The sequence below is a fragment of the Nematostella vectensis genome, chromosome 14 (assembly GCF_932526225.1).
Source record: "Nematostella vectensis chromosome 14, jaNemVect1.1, whole genome shotgun sequence".
NCBI classification, from domain to species: Eukaryota; Metazoa; Cnidaria; class Anthozoa; order Actiniaria; family Edwardsiidae; genus Nematostella; species Nematostella vectensis.
Window position 1 is genome coordinate 6615755 of NC_064047.1, and position 22432 is coordinate 6638186.

At 38.9% G+C, this 22432-nt stretch overlaps 1 protein-coding gene across 1 annotated transcript; it reads left to right on the forward strand.

Annotated features, from left to right (window-relative positions):
- Window positions 1-10980: 10980 nt before the first annotated feature.
- On the forward strand, window positions 10981-21927 carry LOC5501703 (tachykinin-like peptides receptor 86C). Its single transcript, XM_032369992.2, has 7 exons — window positions 10981-11048; window positions 14589-14710; window positions 16611-16820; window positions 17490-17839; window positions 18439-18569; window positions 19195-19451; window positions 20303-21927. Exons 2-7 carry the CDS (start codon window positions 14633-14635, stop codon window positions 20459-20461), a joined length of 1185 nt encoding a protein of 394 aa, XP_032225883.2. The 5' UTR covers window positions 10981-11048; window positions 14589-14632; the 3' UTR covers window positions 20462-21927.
- Window positions 21928-22432: the final 505 nt, after the last annotated feature.

Here is a 22432-nt window from a genome sequence, read left to right on the forward strand (position 1 = left end):
CAAAATTTCTTCAAAAGCGCATCAAAGCAATTTTAAAGAAATGATTTCGTTGTCAAAATATCAAACTCGATTTCTGAGCCCTTCCCATGCCAAACTCCTCCCCCAATTTCATAACAGTTTTTTTATAAATCTTTTTGTCCAAAAGCTAGACAAAACATTTCCAGGTCCAAGGAACCCAGAATAAGCCTGGAAATAATTTTTGAATTAGCTTAGTAGGCAAAGTTATTGCACTAACGTTTCGAGCGTTAGCCCTTCGTCGGAGCAAAAGAAACTGACTCGGATGGGGGGACGGGGGTAAAATTTATAGTATAGTGTGCGAACAATAGGTTGTAGGCCGACGCCGCGCGCCAGTTTCAGTAAAATGCCTGCATGCAACAGTTCACGCTACGAGAGGCTAAATAGTCGATTTGAGCTAGAAAAGCAATTGAGTCGTTGAGACTGGTGCGCTCGCCTGCTCGCTTCTGCGCAGGGTCCCGAAGCGCCTTCCCGGTTCTAGAGTTTTAGGATCATTTATGAGGAAGAGTGTTGTACAAACCTTTAATGTTCTAAATGTGGTATCTGATTATTTATGAGTATCTGATCGGTGTTGTGGAAATTTATAGCAATATGGTACGTCATAAACACCATGGAAACAATTTTAGTTCATAAAGACCCTCACGAAATATTGACAGGCCAGGACTTTTGAATTGACTTGAAGCGAAAAAGAGATAAGAGAACAGTCAGCCCATGCTTATTAAGGTAACATACAAAGTGCTAGAAAATCCACTTTCTAAAACTCACAAATAATTATAGTGAAACAATGTTCAAGCGCAGAGTTTGTGGCAATGTTTGTGGTAAGATAAAAGAAAAAATAACCATATTATTAGTATGGCAAATAATATTTGTCGATATTTCGTAACCACATGTTTGTTGCGTTTTAACAGTTATCTTTGATTTTTTGTTTTTTTTGTTTTGCTCTTTAAGAAAATCCCATTGTGAATAAACAAATACTTATGGTAGGATCCGTTGGGATGATGCGTTGAGCTATCCATACCATGATTACAATCTTTTTTTTTATATAAGAACGTCTAATTTTCATTTGAGGCTGGGCCGTTCTTATTTTTGGGACATCTCAAGGGTGAATACGTTTTTAACGATTTTCTCAAATTTTAGCGTGTATAAGAATATAATACCCAATGAATTATTAGAAAGAAAATAACACTAATGATCCATAGCAATAATAAGGTTGTTATTATGAGCACAATTTGATTCTGCATTTTGTAACGCATCATTAAACTAAAAAAAGTTTTTTTTTCTGCTATCTTAGCCTCACAATGTTCTTAGGATGTTCCTAAAATCTCAGCCTGGACGTTCTTATAAAAAAAAGAGTGTATACACATAGACAAAACAACCACAACAAAGAACCATTATTTTATGCTCGTGCCAATAACGATTACACTAAAGTATATATATCAGAGCCGAAGCAGGGGGCATGTGCCTCCAATATTTTCAAAAATTATAAGGAAATGACCAATAGGGGCGTGGCTGTGCCCTCCCCCCCAATATTTTCGTAAATGTTTCTGTATTGTGGCTCCCCAAAATTTTACAAAGCTTGCAACGGCTCTGTATATATTACTCAATTCTTATTTTTTCGAGAAAGAAAAACACAGGATAGAACGAAAAACACAAAAAAACTGAAAGTTAGTAATTTTACACAAGTTTCTAGACATATGACGAATTGATCGTACAAAGCATGTTTGAGCCCGCCTTTCTAAATCTTACAATCTCGTCTACAAAACAAATGCTTTACGTACTGATCAACAAATACGGCGAATTTACAGATATTACACAAAATTTGATTTAGTTGTGCTCGCCTGCTGAAATAAGTACGACGCGGACACGCACCAGCTATTTAGTTGATAAATTGATTCGGTTCAAGTTATATAAAGAATAAGAAAGGTTTAGTTGACAAGGGTTCTAAAGCGGCAATGGCATCAGTTTTCTACTGGTCGATTACGTAACAATCCCCTGGGTTTTTTTTTTACGGAAACTGTGAAAAATATTTCAAAATCGTAAATATGCAGTGTGTCTATTGGAAGTTTCTTTTAGGATGTGACTGATAATTTATAGTGGATTGCCTGTTGAATAGCGGGGATTCTAATAGATACTTATGTCTTTTGTCGGTCGAGGTTTCCGTCGGCCCTCCGGAAGTAAACTGGTGACTAAAATGCCGCTCTAAGCTATAGAACTTGCATCTTATCAAAACATGTTCAAATGCGTTTGTCAAGAACTTTGCAAATACCATTGTCCGCGGGCTGTGACCCATAAATATTTCCTCATAGCGGAGGTCGATGTTATAGGCTCCAGGCCAATTTAGACAGCACGGTTTAGTGGTATGCGACTTGCCCGCGACACCTCCTCTACAACTCTTAAAACAGCCTACGACTCCGCTATGATGCTTGACTACGAAAGTCGTAGTGTGTAATTCAGGGTTAAAGCCGTATTGTCACCAGTTTACTTCCGGTCGATTACGTAACAACCTCCGATGAACGCGAAAAATTTTCAAAATATTGAAAGCAGTGTGTTTATTGGAAGTTTTTTTGAGGATGTGATTGATAGTTTAGAGCGGATGGCCTGTTTAATATCTCGGATTTTAATAGATACTTTTGTCTTTTAACGGTTGAGGTTTCCATCGGACCTGCCGAATTAAACTGGTGACAATGCGGCTTTAAGGCATGTCTTAGGCAGGTCGCATACGACCAATTCAGCCTTTAGTTCAGTAGAAAAGTGATGGGAGGGGTGGGCGATTTTTTGTCTGCTCGAATAATTTTTTGCCTCAGGTTTGCACGAATTTTATTTTCTTGCTGTGCAAAGCTTTGTGGGGGGAAGATTGACCTGCACGAATTTTTAATTTTTTTTTCCTTTTTTTTTTTTTTGCTTGCGCGAATTCCTGCTTTGCATAAAATATGCGCGCGTAAAGATTCTTTTCCGGGATCAGGTCGCGAAACAGTACAGTAACCTTAATACAGTTTTTCTGCGGCAGAAAAGCGTCGGTTAAACAACAAATTATAAAGACGGAGAAAAACACTAAGAATAGACATAGAATTCCATACTTTCCTGGGGAACTTAATGACTTTCCGCACATTTGAAAGTCTCTTGTCCTTACCATCGTGCGAAATTGTTAATGCCCAAGGGACACATTTAAAGAGTTACACGTGACTAAGCATTAATCGTCCTAATATACGTGCACCACTCAACTTTGATAGTGAGTGCTTCTTTAGTTCCACTAGCTCTACACTTCTGCTCCAGTCAGCTCTTGCTTGTACTCCATGTAAGTAAGACCTCTCTTTTTATTGATTAGCCTTGGGCTTGACCGAATTTCCTTTTCTTTTTCGTATGACGGAAATGAGTGTTGGTGCAGGCACTATGCGAGCTAATACAAAGCAATTTCTGCTTGCAACTTTAAAATACATGGCAGCATCAATATTTTTATTGAAAGGTAAAACAGGGGTGGTACAATCGGACCAAATCACGGGCTCGGAATTACGGACTAAATTTATACATTGTCATGAATCACGGGAAATGGTTTTCACAAATGATGGAATTTACGGAATAGACGCGAAAATACAAAAGCAGATAACGCGAAACCAATTATTTAAAAAAAAACATAAACACAATGAAAATTATATTTACTGTGGTATGTCGACTATATTCAAGAATTTCTAGTTGGAATCACGACTCACGCACAAAAAAGTAATTTCGTTTCGTTCAATCATAGGTCACGAAAAACTAGGGTTTCAAAAAACCACAATTCCCCTTGTTTCACGAGCAGTTAATAGCAGTAAAACAGTTTCCTGTCAAGGATCACGGAAAACCCCCTACCCCCCCCCCCCCCCCCCCCCCCTCACACACACACACTCATTTGTTTGAAATTAGGGGTGTTTTAAGAAACAAAATACTAACCATGATTAAAAAATCATTAATTATTTTATAGCTATTTCGCCAATTTGGTGAACGGATTTGGTAGGCTGATGTAGGATATTGCTATCCTTTCCAAAATGAAGAATTTGCCGCATAAAATGTTAATAAAAATGTATTGTTTATTTAACCACTCTTTTTTATAAATTTATTACTAGTCTCCAATTGGGCGATTGACAGCCTTTGAGTAACGAATGAAGTAGGAACCCGAGATTTAGCAATTACCTGTGAAAAGGCAGTGATGATCGCTAACGAGATCAAGGATGATACTTTCAGCCATAAGCCATTTTGCATACTGCAGAAGATCCAACGGCACAAAACGAATCTGTTCCGCAGCCGCGTTTTTTTTTTTTTTTTTTTTACTGACTTCAGAAAAATCGGTTGCGTTGATTTGTTCTTATATCAAGCGTTAGTATTACATTAAGCGGTAAATTTTATTACATTAAGCGTTAGTACTATTACATTGAGCGGTAAATTTTATCACATTAAACGTTAGTGTTACATTAAGCGGCAATTATTACATTAAGCGGTGATACAGCATAACCATAGCGAATTCCATGTTACTTAATAACGGAGGCCACAATTTCCTTATTCATTTTATTTATTTTGTGTTACTCCCCTACTGAAACAATGACTTCACACAACACACTATTGTGTCATAAAAAATGTAGAAGACTTCCTATGCACTCGAGGATATGAGAAAAGACTTGACGGACTCACATCCTTTGGACATTCATTTCTTTTTAATTACCTATCTTGAATGCAGTATTAAATGATTTTTTTTCGTGAATTTGAATTTGCAGCTGCACACGAAGATCAGTTTATTTCAATCTACAGACATTGCAGACATAAAAGTCTGTGACACAATGGATCCTGAGGCGATCCATCTGACGATTCCCTAAATCGCCAGTGGCGATATTGCTTAAGGCATGGAAAACAATAGTTAATGTTTGATAACAAATATATCATGGTGTTTGGGTGTCTCATGTGTGTCTCATGGGTGTATCATGTGTTTTTTATAAAGAAAATTTGCCATTACAAATAAATAATTCAAAGACTGACCATAATAAGTTTATCTTCGTCGCAAGACTTGGATCTATTTTATTATTTGTAACACAGAAAATTGTGTACATAAAAAATACAACGGAATTCTTTTCTACACATGAAGACATTTTTTCCCGCCAAACATAAAATTACTTGCATTTTCAAGAGCATACAACGAGCCCCCCCTCCCCCCCCCCCCCTTCCCGAAACACGTTATGATTTTCGTTCTGATGCCGAAAATATCCATTTTAAAAGTTGCTGGGAAAAACTTATCTGTTCCTTTTTCCCAGGAGGGATCATCCCTTTTTTCCCAAGCCAGCATTGGTTAGAACTTTTTTTCCCAGTCAGCAATGGTTAGGCATTTAAGCACATGAAAAACCAACCGTATAACGTCGGGACGATTATTTTCCCAAGCAACCGCTCCAGCGAACCCCAAAAATATTCCCAGCACAACTAGTTCGACTCCACAAATTTGCCAGCAGAACCATTCGGAACTATTTTTTCCCCAGCAACCGAAATGGTCTAACACCTTCCCAGCTAGCAAAAAAACTGGCTGCGGAACAGATATTTTGCTGAAAAGATCCGTCTTGTGCCCTTGTTATTTAAGCAGTAAGATAACTTTTAGGACAAAAAAATGAAGAAAAAAGTTTGATGGTACTGTGTGTTAGCAAGCAACAAAAAACATTTACATTTAATTTAATTATTTGTGTGTAATTTCCGTAATATACGTTTAATAGTAATCCCCCGGATATTAATCTTGAAAAAGTCGACAAAAGTTTACCAATATTTGCTAAAGAATATAAGAAATGCCCACTTGTGACCGAAAAAAATCCCTTTTTTCTTACAGTTTTAAACCATTAGTTCCTAAAATCTCCCAAAGACGCACGTAAATAATATACAAACTGAACATCACCTGTTACAGATACTCGAGGATTAATTCAAGACATGCATGATCTTCATAAGAGCGCATCCAAGCAATTAAATAGAAATCATTTCGTTGTCAAAATATCAATATCAGTTCTCAGACCTTCCCTTGACAAACTCCTAGCATTTTTTCCCGCCAAAACATAAAATTATAGGCACTTGCACTGCCATTATCTTTTTAAGCAGTATAAGAAGAATTAGCCATAGCAACAAAAAACAATACTCACAAACTAAGACGAAAGAGTAAGTACGCAGCTGCTTTGTCTTCTATTATCTTTGTTCTACAAAGGACTTCTTTTGTCTCTATTCTTCTCGTTCTTTGTTATTGTTCATTTGCCCAATCTAGCTGCAGCTTGTAAGAGCTGCGTACTGACCCAGACGAAAAGGTTTCTTTAATTATTTGTGTAATTTCCGTAATATACGCTTTAATAATACTTCCCAGACAGTTCAACCCTGTAATTCTTTAATTAATTCCCAAGACGCACGTAAATAATAATGCAAACTAATCATCACCTGTTCCAGATACTCGAGGATTCATTCAAGACATAAATGATCTTCATAAGCGGATCCAAGCAATTTTATAGAAATGATTTCGTTATCAGAATATCAACTTGAGTTCTGAGACCTTCCCATGCCGAACTCCTTCCCCAGTCTTTTTGTCCAAGGAACCCAAAATAAGCCCGAAAACATGTAGGAGGCTATTGAGGTCACCACTAGAAAATTTCTTTCTCACTCTGTGAAGCCCGAACAAAAAAATTATCCCATTAAACCAACCTTATCAGCGTGCAAACGTTTACAAGCACAGAATTAATAATGCCCCATTAGACTTAATAATAAAAGTATTTCCAAAGCAGCAAATTGAGAAATAAATACTGCCATCATTTTGGATCCGCGTTAATCTAGTTTATCTGAATTAGTTTATCAAATTCGCGTTTTTCATTTTGTTTTGAAACAAGTTGTTCAAAAATTCGCGTTAATTAGATACGCGTACATTTAATAGACCTTAATATCCACCAGTGTTAATTTCCTTTATATATGGCTATATATTGGCGCGTGCCAGTTTCAGTTTGTTCCACTCTTTTTGGCAGGTAGTTTGAAGAAGAGCGTTGTGCGACCTTTTATGTTCCAAATATGGTAACTCATTAAATGTGTAACTGATCGGTGAGTTGTGAAATTTGTAACGGTATGCTACGTCATAAACACCATGGAAACAATTTTAGGTCTCAAAGACTCTCACGAAATATTGACAGGCCAGGGCTTTGGACTTGACTTGAAGCGAAAAAGAGACCACAGTCAGCCCATGCTTATTAAAAAGGTAACATACAAAGTGCTAGAAAATCCACTTTCTAAAACTCACAAATAATTATAGTGAAATAATGTTCAAGCGCAGAGAACAATTTTCCAGCGCAGAGTTTGTAACAATGTTTAAAAAAAAAATAACCGTATTATAATTTTGTACATAATGTTTGGTCAGATGTTTGTTGCGTTTTAAGAGTGTATCTTTTGATTATTTTTTCGTATTTGCTCTTGAAGAAAATTCCATTGTCAATAGACAAATACTTGTAAAGGTGGGAGGCTCCTTGTTTTTCTTGTTGCGTGGAAAGATCCAAACCGTGACAATACACATAACAACCACAACAAAGAGCCATTATTCTATACAGTCGAACCTCTATTAAGCGGCCCTCTATTGAGCGGTCACCCTCTATTTAAAGGTCATTTACCAAAGTCCCGAATTCTCCCCCTTATGTTTACTGTAAACTTGACCTCTATTGAGCGGTCACCTCTATTAAGCGGACGCGGTCACCAAAGGAGGGTCCCAATTGGTTGATTTCATTGTTTTTCGCCTCTATTAAACGGTCATCAACAATATTTGTCAGCATGACAACAGATAGTGCACGTCATATTTCGTCGATCAGTCGCATCAAATTCCTCGATTACCAATTTCCGCTTTAGCCAGCTAGAAGAAAAACTGTCACCTTCAAATATGTATTCACAAGTAATCTCGAGTCCATAGCCACCACCTCTGTTCATCCACTTCCCTTTGACTACGACTTTCTCACAGTTCGTAGGTCTCTTGAGATATTTGGTAACCCACTTTGACATCAGTTTGGGAATATGCCTGATAACTTCGTAATCGTCAACTAGAGTATTCGGGTGACCGTCTCCATCCATCACTGTTTGTCGGCTTTTTCTCTTACAATTGCAACAGCATTCGGATTCTTTATGTTAGTTGGTTCCCGCGTAAGTTTGTAAACATCTTCTAATGCTGGTTCCCACTCAGTCATGTACTCATGATATCCCCGAATGAATGCAACTGGGTCAGATTTGTGAGTTTTTGGGTACGGCAACGCACTGCGAGTTTTTTATTCGACTTCCAAAATCGCGCAAACGCTTTAATGACGGATATCGACGGAAACGACGCGTGTAACATCACCTTAACGCACTCATTTACTTTACATAACGCCAGCGAAAGTAGCTCATGCCCATAGAATTGGGCAAAGCCACAAGAGTCGTATAGGCAAAAACAGACTAGGCGGTTTCAAACATTTTTGGATCAAATTGGAATGCACCAGGCCCCGTCTTAGGGCTAACATGATTGTTACTGTTGTTTATTATAATAAAAAGTTCTTACGTATAATTACAGCCCGATTTACGCTAATTTAGGGGCGAAAATAGCGAAACCTCTATTAAGCGGTCACTAAGCTAAGTCCCGAGGGTGACCGCTTAATAGAGGTTCGACTGTATTCGTGTGATAACGATTACATGTAAGCATATATATTACTCGATTCTTATTTATTTCGAGAGAAAAAAAAACAGAACAGAACGAAAAACACAACAAAAACAATTTGGAAATTGGATTTTTCTTAAACAAGTTTCTGGATATATGAGGTATCGATCGTATAAAGCATGTTTGAGCGTCCATTTCTAAATCTTAAAATCGTGTCTTCAAAACAAATGATTTACATACTGAACAACAATTTGGCGAATTCACAGATGTCAACACAAAATTTAATTGTGTAGTTTCAGAAAATACCCATGCTCCCATGCTCCCCTGGAGGGGATTGGAAAATTCCGGGGAGGGGTCAACAGTGCGGAACATTACCATTTTTGGTTATATTTGATAAACAATCTGATTAACCAATCAGAGATGAGTATTACTATGCCCAGTCTCACGCGGACACGCCTCAACTCAGAGTGGGAAAACAAAATGGCGGTTCCGTTGAATCAAGAAAATCATGGGGAGGGGTCAAACGCACTGGAATTTCCAGGGGGTGGGGGAGTTATCGTCCGGAGGGTCTGGTTCGTAAGAAACGCGAGTCCCCGAGATCCCCCGTATCCTTATCATTTATTTCAAAAAAAGAAAATATAGTTATATTATATATTTTACACTATGTGTATATATACAATAAAATCTGCAATAAACGGTTGGATATTAGACGTCTTCTCGGGTAAGGACGTTAAACCGTAGGTCCGGTCTCTCCATAGTACACTACACTAATCTGAACCCACTGGAAAAATATACTCCTAAATAAAATCATGTAGAAACCTTGTAAAGATAGCTTACTTCCGGTCAATTACGTAACAATCTCCGATGATATTTAACGGAAAACGCGAAAAATATTTCAAAATCGTAAATGCAGTGTGTCTATTGAAAGTTTCTTTTAGGATGTGACTGATGATTTAGGGCGGATTGCCTGTTGAATAGTAGCCTACTTGTAAGCTTTGATAGTTTTTCCGGCACAAAAACCCCACGGCCGCCATCTTGGATAACGCGCTCCGCAGGGGGGAGGAGGAGAAAAAATGCCTCTCCCCCTCCCCCTACGCCGCGCTTTTTTCTCCCCCTCCCCCTGCGGATCGCGTTATCCAAGATGTCGGCCATGGTATGCGAACTTCGTGTTTTGGGGGTTCGTGGCGGAAAAACTATAAAAGCCTACAAGTAGGCTAGTTAAATAGCGTGAATTCTAATAGATAATTTTGTCTCTTGTCGGTTGAGGTTTCCGTCGGCCCTCCGGAAGTAAACTGATGGAACTTGCAGCTCATCAAAACATGTTCTAGTGCATTTGTCAAGAACTTTTCAAATACCATTGTCCCCGGCGTGTGACCCAAATATTTCCTCGCTTAGAATGCACGATTTAGTCGTCTGCAACTTGCCCTCGACAACTCTATAACTCGAGTCGTAAAGTGTAAATCATTCTACGACTCCGCTACGATGTTCGACTAATGCAGTGTGTCGTGGTGAGTAATTTAGGGTTTAAAACATGTCTTTGGCAGGTCGCATACGACTAAATCGTGTTTTGTAAATCAGCCTTGACCAGTAGAAAAAGGGATGGGAGGGGTGGGGGATTTTTTGTCTGCTCCAATTAATTTTTAGAAGCCTCAGGTATTCACGAATTTGTTTCCTGCTTTGTATAAAATGTGCTCGCGTAATGATTTTTCTTTTCCGGGATCACGTCGAGAAACTGTACCGTTAACCTCGATACGTTTTTTTTGCATCAGAGAAGCATCAGTTTAAAAAAACAAATAAATAAATAATAATAAGACAAAAAAAAACAATAGAATAGACATACAATGTCATACTTTCCTGGGGACTTAATGATTTTCTGCACATTTGAAAGTCTCCTGCAAATGAAAATTACCCTAAGTACTTAGTAAGTAATAGAACACAAAATATCAAATGCGACTTTTTTAAATCGATGCGACTTTTTGTAAAGTGACATTGGAATTTGAGCTTTTCGTCAATGAGCTCATACATAGCGCAAGGATGATCAAGGAAAAAATATCTTAAAAAGCCAAAATCTGGGTATGTGAATTTCAGTCACAAGTTATTTGTGTTTTGAAAAGTGAAAATCAGTCCAGAATACAAGGAACTGATATCCATTGTGAAAAATTGTATCTTCTTTCTCCATTTCTTGGAAGTGCGCATGTTCAGGGTTTTTCCGTCATGTCCTTGTCCTTACCATCGTGCGAAATTGTTAATGCCCAAGGGACACATTTAAAGAGTTACACGTGACTAAGCATTAATCGTCCTAATATACGTGTACCACTCAACTTTGATAGTGAGTGCTCCTTTAGTTCCACTAGCTCTACACCTCTGCTCCAGTCAGCTCTTGTTTGTACTCCATGTAAGTATAAAATAACTTTTATTGATTAGGCATAAGCTTATGACCGAATGTCTTTTTTTTTCGTGTGGAGGAAATGATTGATTGAGCAGGCACTAGTTAATGTGAAGCTTTCAACTTCAATATTCAAGACAGCAAAGCTTTTTCTTAAAGTAATTTGAATGGAAAAATATGTGATAGCAACCGGACCAAATCACGGGCTCTGAATCACAGACCCAATTTTCGAATTTTCACTGATGTACACGCGAGTTAAAAAAACGGTTTTCGCGAACAATGGAATTTACGGAATAGTGAAACGCGAAAATATATAAGCAGAACCCTAAATTAAGATACGAAAAGCCATAAATGCGATGAAAATAGCATTATTATATTTAGTATGGCTATTAAACCATATGAGCCACGTTGTATGACTACAAGGTTATGGATTCACGATTCACGCACACGATAGATTTGTTACTTTCAATCAGTTTACAATGACTATAGATTCAACTGATCACGGACACAATTCCTCTGGTTTCACTAATCACGAGGCTGAAAATCAGTTCCCTATATGCAATTAAGGGTGCTAGAACCCGCACGCTTTCGCAATTTTAATGTAAAAAAATAACCAAATAATACTAAACATTCAAAAACTAATTAATAATTTAATAGTTGTTTCGCCATTTGGACTAGCGGATTTGGTAACGAGGATAGGCTGATGGGGGATATTTCACTTATTGTCAGCTTTTCCAAAATCGAAGAATTTATGGCATAAAATTTATTGTTGATTTGTTCATTTATTTATTATTTTCCCAATAGGAAATTCCAACTATAAGCATAAGTGCGCTCTCGAAATGTAAACGTACCTCAACTATCGTCATACAGCATGCGATTTATATGGTTAAAGCTTAAAAAGGAACGCTCTGCATTCTGGTAGTTGAAGGAGCAAGCCTCTATTATTGTAATGCGCGCGCATGCTAGCTGGAATGGTCTCTTGGTACCGGATGGAGCAGGAACCTAGGATTATAACTGCCATGAAAGGGAAGTGATGATTGCTAACGATATCAGTGTAAGAATAATATTTTCATCCTAGGCCACAAGTCATTTTGCAAGTCCCCCTCCAGAAGATCCTTGTGAAGTAAAAAAAAATCATAAATTAAGTAAAAAAAAACTGTGGAACGAAAATAACGACTTTCACATTTTAATTAACACATTGAGTGATTTGATCTAATTTAATTTTGAATTTAATTCTGAATTTAATTATTACTAATCAGTTGTACTTATCATCGAAGGGCAATGCAATTATGATAAATAGAGCAAGCTCATGGGGATGTATGCGCACGACTACGCACCCTTTCCCAGTTACGAGCCTTGAAGTCATTCATCGTCGTGTTTAGCTGCACACCTTCACTGCTCCCTCAGAGGCGTGTCCGGAGAGGGATTCTGAGGGGTCTGGACCACACCCTGATCATGCGACCAGAAGAGTTCGACCCGGGTTGACCCCTTCATTGTTTTAAATTTATGTGTGTATTGGAATAGATATGGATCTAGTGACCTATACCAGAGCTAAATATGATGATTTGAACCTAACTGATCAGTTTTCAGTGACCCCACCCTGCATCAGTCAATCTTGGTAAAAAAATTGTCGTTTTTCTAGCTCGCTTGGTCATTTCCTTATAAGGCACTACATATCATATTTTGGGAGTCCCGCTTCAATCATTTGAAAGTCAAAAAATTTCCACGTAAACTCGCAGGAATTCGTGTTTACTACGATTTAGATAGCAGCCATCTTGAAAATGGAGCCTAGTCCCTAACGTTTTAGAATATCACAGGTCTCCCGCGTGCTCGCCCCAGGCTCTTTTAGACCATTTAGAAAAACGACAGCCATTGATTGAAATGATTTTTCTATAGACACGCCCCTGCCATCCAAATCGCGTACGTTGTTTTAGACAGTTTGTTTTCTCGCTACCATTTCACTACCATTTCCCCTTAAGTGATGATGCCTTTTTGGGTAGGAGTAGGGCGGCTATTCTTCAATGGCTTATGATGGAGGAAGTTAAGACCTGTCTACACAATTTTACTAAAAGGCAGACTAATTAAACACGATCATTAGGACTAAATAGCACTCTAATGGCATATCATTTTAAGAAGAAAGAGGCGTGTTTAACGCATTAAACTTGGGAAGACAGACTGTCTGATTTGCAAATGATTCGAGAAGAGGCTGGAAGGTCTTGTGATGCGAGTGGAGCATTAATGCCTAAATTTAGGCTGTTAGAAACACAGCGGGTCCGAGTTTTTAAATATCATTTTCTTATAAAAAATCCCTGTTGCAAACAGCAGATAATTGATAACTTAAAAACATTCCCAGTTGGAAATTGAATTCTGACACGTTTAAGTCATTGATACTGGTTTGATTTTTATTGATGGGGTTAATGTTTTTCGCAAGATTCTTGAACTTGTGTACGATTCAAGATAAAAACTGGATATCAAAAATCTGTATTCCCAAATGTATGCATTATTAAATTTTACCTTGCTTTTTATTATGCATTTTGTTGACATCTTTATGAAAGCCATGGGCAATAAATTTTCTTATTTGTCTACAGAGCTCAGATGTTTTCTCCTGTGCACTGTGCGTCGGATAAAGTATTTTTTTTTTGGATTACTGTCGTGCGAGGTCAGATTAGGATAACACTTAATGATGAAATACGCTGTATCCACCTGTAATTCTACCTTTGAGCTTTTGAGGTTAGTTGTTATTTCGTTTCCCGTACATTATATCTAAATTATATAGATATTTGCCAAAAAAAAAAAGAAAAAAAAAGGAAAAGAAATAGAAAAAAAAATGATAAAAAATTAAAAGAAAAACTCTTTTCACCTGTCCCCGACATGCTCGCGTGCAAGTGACAGCGTGATTTTATTATTACCGTGAAGTGCTAACGTTATGCATTTAACATCGCGGCAAGTCTGACGCGTGGTCGTGATAAATTGCGTGATAAGTGAGAAACCGCGGTATCCGTGATCACACACATCGTGATCAACATTGCATGGTGGCCACGGAGCGATTTTGACTATTTGCAAGATGGGAATCTATATTCTGCTTTTTGAATAAGCTGCTTAATCTGTATTAACTTGAATTAAGTTCACAATCCATGTCACATCAGCATTAGCTTTTGGACAAAAGAAGGTAAATTCCAGCTTTTAAAATGAATATCCCCTCTCGGCAAAGCCTTTTGGAGGTATATAGCTTTCATATTTGGCCTCCGGATGTAACACAAATGCGCCGCCCTTAAATCCACCAAATAACCTCAGAAAACACTCACAAACCTTGTCAAAAGCCGGATTTTTCGTGTTCTTAATACTTTAGCCGATCTATCGGTTGTTTGACTAAGGCTGATGTTATCTCTGTCAGACTCTTTCCCATCGCATGCATATGCGTCTAGGTTTTTTTTTTGTTTCTCGCGCGCAATCACCTTTTCCCCTCACATTGATTTATTAGAATTCGTCATAACTTTGAGAGTAATTTTCTTGTAGACATTGTTTGAAGTGTGTCATGTTTTTTACCAGCAGCAGATTGTTCCGTGCCTAGTAGCGTTGAGGAAAAAAAAGGGATGGAGTATTGTCTTGGATTTCTTTGTGCAAATGCAAACAGCATCAACGACACCGATATTCCAGTAGATGACTCAGGGGTAAGAAAGAAATAATAACCTTTTATCAAGAGACCATCATGGTCTCTTGCTTTTATATAATAATAATAACTTTTATCATAAGAACGCCTCAGCCAGGAATCTTTCTTATGCATATCAGTGAAATTTTAACGTGTTAAAAAATTTTTGCCCTTAAAATTGCTGAAATTGATTGTCATTGAATTCATGAAAAAGCCGAATAAAAACGACATATTGGTAATCTCGTTGCCAGTCTTGCTGGAGATGGCAGAGGAGGCCCTGGGGACGAGGATAGACAAATCGCCTTTTAGCTTCCGTCATTCAATAGCGGAATTACTCGAATTACATTTCGTATTTGCTGATTGCCCAGCGCCTTGCGGAGAGGCGTGAGAGTGGAAACCATTATCAGGGTCATTTCCTGAGTATACTTTATTCGGTAGTTTGCTGGAGAGTGTTAGCAGATATCGAAATTCGCAGTAATAATCTAGTATAGCTTTCGAAATCTAGCCGAAGATTTCCAACAGATCGTCATTCAAAATCCTTGAGAGGCGTTTTCATTGGCCAAACTGAACCAATGAAAACGCACCAAATGTTATCTCGCTAGTTTAAATGACGGAATCCATATATAGATGAAATGGACAGTGCTGAATAAGGTATGCGCATGCGCGTGTTTTGGCGAAAACAAATAAAATCTCAGTGTTGAATCGTCCGAGTAAAGGTACAAAAGGCTGAGTTCGGTCGCTGTTTTGACTTACTGTACAGCATTAAATGCATACTGTACAAAAGATGACATATTTGTTTGATAATGAGGGAGTCATATAGAAAATTTTAGCCTTAGGTTAATCTAGTTTACTTAGCATTTGTTAAAATGTGACAGTTCGCCGGTAAAACGCCGCCATTTTAAAACAAAAAGGCTGGTTTAACCGCGCGGTACTGGAACTAGTCTTGCGTTTTTCAGCACTGTCGGTGAAATGTTGTTGTTTTGGGGGTCTGGTACCGAGGAGCTTGGTTTCTTTTCACCGACTTTTCAAAGCCCTTTCACTCCTGGGTACTTTTGAGCAAAATTGTAAGAAAAACAGACTGAAAACAGAAACCTCCCCCACCCCACAATTTCAAGTCCAACACTACCAGTTAAGCTAAGCTACCGCTGACCCAAGATGGTATGCCTTGAAGTTTCCAGCAATGCACTGCGGTGTCTTTTCTTTCTAGCGACGGCACTGCTACAGCCTGTTGCTTACAACAGTTTTGCTTGTAATTTGTTCTTAAATTACAGCTTTTTTACAACTGGAGAGTGCCTGAGGAAATTATGAAGTCTATTTGGGCATAAATAATGCTGTGCTACGCTGAGGTAGATTCATTGGGATAATTCCTTGTTTGGGTTTCACCAAGTGAGATAGGGATTTTCTAGTGAATGGCCTCAAACTCTCCAATTTGGGTCATCTTTGCTACCCAACCTTATTCAAAAATTGTTTTCAGGCTTATTCTGGGTTCTTTGGACCTGAAAATGATTTGTTTGGCTTTGGGGCAAAGACTCCCATGACGCAGTGCAGGCATGCAATTTAGCCTTATCATGGAGACTAGCTTCTAATGGAGGTTTTAGCATTGATTATTAGCTATTATTGTTGCCGATGGCTGTAAAATGGGTCCTGACGGAGCGCAATAAAGGTATCTATTTGTGACATAATCTGTGTTTGCTTTTCACTATGGTTAGTTCGAAATTTTGTGTCTTTTTTGGTATGAAATGTTTCTGAGTTTAAGCATTTGTTTACAAATTGGTCAGAAATCAAGGTTAAAATTTTGCAATGGAGTCAATTATATTACATTGCTTGGATGCACTTTTGAAGGTCGTCTGTTTTCAGTCTGTTTTTCTTACAATTTTGTTCAAAAGCACCCAGTAGTGACAGGGTTAACATATTTTCCACAGATAGCGCCATACACTGAGCCCGAATCCCTGAGGGCAATACGTCTGGCCATGTATACCATCGTCTTCCTGGGATCTCTGATTGGAAACTCGGTGGTGGTACGTGTGATCCAGGAACTAAACAAGATGATAAAGAGGCCAATCACGTACTACCTCATCACGAACCTAGCACTCGCAGAGCTGCTGGGTACTTCGTGTATGCTTTTCTTCAGGGTAGGTGTATTCAATCTGCTTTTTAAAATTCCCGAAAATTGAAGTCGAGAATTCAAGAAAATTCGTTTGCTGGTGTTAAATTCTTGTAATTCCTGGGAATTGTCGGGCATTTCTTTGCTCGATTCAATGTTCGAAATTCTCGGGAATTTTCGAGAATTCGCTGCCCATGAAATAATTCAATTTTTTTTTCTTAAGTTCTACCGTTTATTTAGGCGGGGTAGCTTTAATTAGACATTGTTTCATTGTAATAACGGGCAGTTCTAGAATAAGATGAGTCACTTTCGAATAGTGTAGTTTACGAATAGCATTTTCTGCGATGGAGCCGAATAGTTCACGATGGTCTCAAGTCAGCTCCACATATTACCGAGCCACTGCCGAATGACTATAATCCATTGTCGATTTAGTTTTGACTTAGTTCCGAGTAGCACCCGTCATTAACAAATACCTCTCAAATATTGCCGAGTCTCACTTTTGAATCAGTATCGATTCATGTAATGTACCGAGTCCAACTCTCTTTGGCTCCCCCTCGTAATTTTTTGTCGCTTATTCGTGTCATGATTTCGTTCAAAATTTTTCACAATATTTTGTCGTGCAATCTAAATTTTTAAACCTGGATTACTTGTGATTGCGTGACAGAGTATTGTGTGCAACAAGTCATCTCTGTTGCAGGCTTATGTTGAGCTGCGTTCGTGGCCGTTCGGTGACGTCATGTGCCGGATCCTGAACGCTATGCTTGTGATGTCATACGCTGTCGTACCCGCCACTCTCGCCGCCATCGCAATCCTCCGCTACCGCCTTATAGTCTCCCGACCCATCCCCCCTTCGTCTGAGAAGCGCACTTTCTTATTAATGGCTGCCCTGTGGGGGGTGGGGATGGGGATATGTCTTCCGTCGTTCCTGACCGCGACTGTTGTTCAGAGCCCGCTGGATGAAGAGACATACTGGTGTATTGAGTTGTTCCCCGGCGATACGTTAGAAGATTTTCCCTCTCAGAAGCTGAAGAGGTTTTTCCTTGTCAGGTGAGTTCAATGATCATTCCCATATCTCTTACAAAATGCATATACACTTATTGCTCGAATATGCACCTCCTTCCGAGGGCCTGGTCTAGAGGACTAATTTGGATAAGCTCCCCAAAATTAAAGCCTCGCCTAAGCGTGTTATACTTAAAAGACTCCGATAATTAGGGAGTGGGTACGTTGCACAGGAAGAAACTAGAAGTGACAGTACCATCTGCTACAGCATTCTAACATCGAAAGCTTGTTTTGTTATGGTTCTGGGAATGTAAGAGAGGGTTTTTCTTCATTTATGGGACAAGAGAATATGTTATGATATATGATATAAATGCATGCGTAAAGAGATCACGTGACCTTTTTTTGGGTGGAAAATTCAAGCAAAAATAAACACAGAAATGATTGCCCTTTCTGAAAAAAGTATTCTGGCTTTATACGATAAGCGTTAATTAAATTGCTTTTTGTTGCTGTTATTTTCCGCTAAAAGCCTAAGCGCGTGCTTGCTTGACACCAAAAATGTCACGTGATCTCTTGGCGCAAGTCCCCTATTAATTGATCCACAGCTGATAGATGTCACTTGAAGTGATTGACATTTGTTTGATTGACAGGTTTATGTTGAACTTCGCGTGTCCGGGGATCATCATGGTGGCAGCGTACGGAGCCCTCGCCTGCAAACTCCGCCTTCGCGTCTCAACACGCATGCGCTGTGACAAGTGCAAAACGAATCTTCGCCCATTAAGTAAGAACAAAAGGGATCTAACATTTCAGTCCCTTCCGTTCTGTCCGGGATCCCTGTGGTTTGCCTCGAGGCAAAAGGGAAGGAAGAGATTTCCGGATGGCGTCACATCATCAATCACAGGAAACCCGAAACACCCATCCCCCAATAATAAACAAACAAACAAACGAACAAACGAACGAACGAACGAACGAACGAACGAACGAACGAACGAACGAACGAACGAACAAACAAACAAAGAGACAATAAAAAGGAGAAAAAAATAAACAAAAGTAGGCAAAGGACTAGGGCTGGGGAATCTAACTAAGAAGACTAGCGACCACGGGCGTCATCTACTTATCTTTCCTATGTTCTCTGACATACATGTATACCCTATTTAGCGACCACCACCTTTATCTACTTATCTCTCTTATTTTCTTTGACAAGCATGTATCCCCTCTTTTGCGACCACCACCATCATCTACTTATCTTTCCTATGTTCTCTAACATACATGTATACCCTCTTTAGCGACCACGAGCGTCATCTACTTATCTCTCCTTGGTAAGCTTGTATCCCCTCTTTAGCGACCACAACCATAATCTGCTTCTCCCTCCTATGTTTTCTGACATACACGTATCCCTTCTTTAGCGACCACGAGCGTCATCTACTTGTCCAAGTCCAAGAACACCGAAAACTCACCGACTCCACCAATCTCTATGATAGTCGTGACATCGCCGTCTTCTGAGGCCCTAGAGCATGCTGGGAGTAGTTCAAAGTCCACTGATACAGCGCCTGAACAGAACTCAATGGAGAGAGATCTTCTGCGCATGATCTATGCTATCATTGTCATCTATCTCGTGTGTTATTTGCCATATCAGATTTTCTTTCTATTAGAATACTTCAAGGTACGAATATTCCACAGTTTTTGCGAACGCAGTGGCTATGTGCCCGGCAGTCGGGAAAGGTCTTCAATGGACTAAATGCCGACAGTTTTTAATTTCTTTTTTTTTTCTATAGTGTACATAGACAACGGAAAACATTCAACACCTACAACAAAGCTCAATTCCGATCCGCTTGCTCTTTCTAAACAAATATATAATATTTTGAACTAACTAGGTCAAAAAAATACTGGGTTATTTGAATAACTTAAGAACTTTTGGTCCATCGAGGACCTTCCCCGACTGTCGGGCATATAGGTGATGTTACACGCGTCGTTTGCAACATCGCTTTTCTCGCAACAAATGACGCCACCATTTTCGGGGTACGTGTTACACGAATAGTTTTGCAACAAAATGGTTTTTTTGCAAAAAAAAATTCTAGAGCCCAGGCTCTGCGCGCCCACATTTTGTTGACGCGATCTTATTTGCATGCCCAAAACAAGATGGATTGGGTTTTGTTGCACAAAAAAACGACGACGTGATGTTACACGGATCCTGCAACATGTTGCAAAACAAAATGTTGCGTAAAAAAACGAGGCGGAAGACCATGTTACACGGCAATCGTCTTTTCGTGCAGCATGGTGCGCGAAAAAACGATGGTGCAAAACGACGCGTGTAACATCACCTTATAGTCACGGAGTTTTGTGAAACGTCAAACGACAAATAGTTTTTTCCTCCGTTATGTTATCTATTTCTATTTCCATTTGTTTGATTTTCCCTTTTTTCGTTCCTTTTGTTTTTTCTTGATTCCTTTTCAGGTTTTTTTTCAACTAGCTAAAAAAAACACTCATTTGATTATTTAATTGCGTTAATTTTAGGCTGTCACGCCAAGATGGCGTTACTTTGACGTCACGCGGGAGTATTTGTACCTGATCACGTGTTTCCCAAGTGCGCTTCACCCTTTGTGCTATGGCACCATGTGTCCTTTCTACGCCATGGCATTCTCACGGCTAATACTCTGCAAGAAAACCCGCTGACGCACCTGCTGATCACGGCATGAAAATCCGCTGACCCTACACTTTTCTACACCATGGCCTCCTCGCAGCTCATGCTCTGCAAGAAAGAACGCTGACCACGGCTGAGCTTTTCAAGAAAAAACCGCTGAGCAGTTGTGAACTTTTTCTTCACTATGACCTTTTCACGTCGCATGAAAAAAAAAAGAAGAAGAATATACAACAAAAAGCTATCCGTCAAGAAATTGTGAGTTGACGTATTTGCTGGTTCATTCAATGTCAAAGCGAACAATGGTTGCCAGCAAATACAAGACCCGTGGGTAACTTTTCTAACGAAATATAAAAATTAACGCTACGCTAACTGTAGCCTGCAAGCCAGTCCTTTCGCGTCCCCAGTGCAAAATAACAATATACGCAGTAGGCGCTCGTTAGGTCGGGTTTCCCTCAAGGTCGGGTAAGCACTCGGAGATAGTTCGGAGAAACCGCAGCCTTCGGCATTCACGCCTAGTCGCGCCTAATTTTGGGACTTTACGCAAAAGGAGAGACCTCTGTTAATAATTTATTGCTTGCCTTGCTTCTTGTTTTCATAAAAAGATAAATGTAAATAGTATCTATAATAACATGGAAAAAAAGCAAAATATATTGTTTATAACATTAATAGAAAGCTTTAGACCACAACAGGAATTTTGTTTCAGCCTGTTGAAATAAGCATAGTATTTGAAGATTCCTTAATAAGCAATTCCTTGTACTCGAGTGACTTCACAAGCGCCTCATTAAATATGCGAGCATGAGGTGGTGGTACTCGGAGAGAATCAAAGCGTGCGCTTGCACAACGGCGGCCATGTTGGTTTGTTTGACCACCACTTCATAAACCGGAAGTTAACGCACAAAAGAAAGTCACGTGACTGAATACAAGCAATTACCCACTTTTGTCTGCCAAGGGAGGGGAGGGGGGGTGCACCCTCCTTCTCTAAAAAATAGCGATACGCCCCTGGTTGAAATGGATTGTTCTCCGAAGAACGTCCGCAACGTTAGTTATTCAAAACTCCTGTTGTAGTTTTTTTTGTTTGTTTGATATATACGACTTCCCGGTCTTCTGAAGATACCCAGAAAAACCAGCTATTTAGTGTGCTTTGCCTTATTGTTTTATAAAGAAAAGTTAGCTTAAACTTGATATAGTTTTATAACATAAATATATAAATATAAATATTATATAGTATATAATGTAGAATAATGTTTCTTTTTGCAGGAAAATTCACTACCATGCATATTTAACAATATTTCTAATCAGATAATATTTGCATTTTAATGAGCTTATAACCATTTGGTTATACGATGTTTGAGAAGTGCAAAGTTCTTGGGCGCCAGATGTCAACATAAATAGTCTGGTTTAACTTGTGCTTTTTAGTAGGCAAGCATTGCAATTGTATGACATCAAATATGAAATGATTAATCGAAACCTTGGATTATAATCTTAGTCTGAAACCATATCAATCAGTGGCTGTCTTTTTTCCCTAAATGGAGTAAGCGGCGGCCTGTGATATCATAAAACGCTAGGGCTTGGGCCTGTTTTAGATGCTTTCTAAATGGTCTCCTGGGTAAGCGGAGGCCTGTGATATCATTAAACGCTAGGGCCTGGATCTTTTTTTCAAGATGCCTGCAAGCAAGATATCAGAAAACATGAATTTTCAGCAATTTTAATTTTTGAGAATTATCGGGGAAATTGGGCTTTAAAAAATGCCTTCGCGTGAAAATCTGAAATCAAAGAATTCACCCAATTTCTTTAAATGTCGCACATTATTCAGGATAATTTAAGAAAACTTTATCAGACCTTCATATCGACTTTTTTTTTAATTGAAGAGGGCCGTACCACATACAGTCGATTGACAAAAGGTTGTCCTCAACCGGCTCCACGACTACGCGACAAGCCCGCATGTAAGCATGGATAAAAACCACTGAAGCGTCTAGCTGCATATATTAGCCATCGCATATACG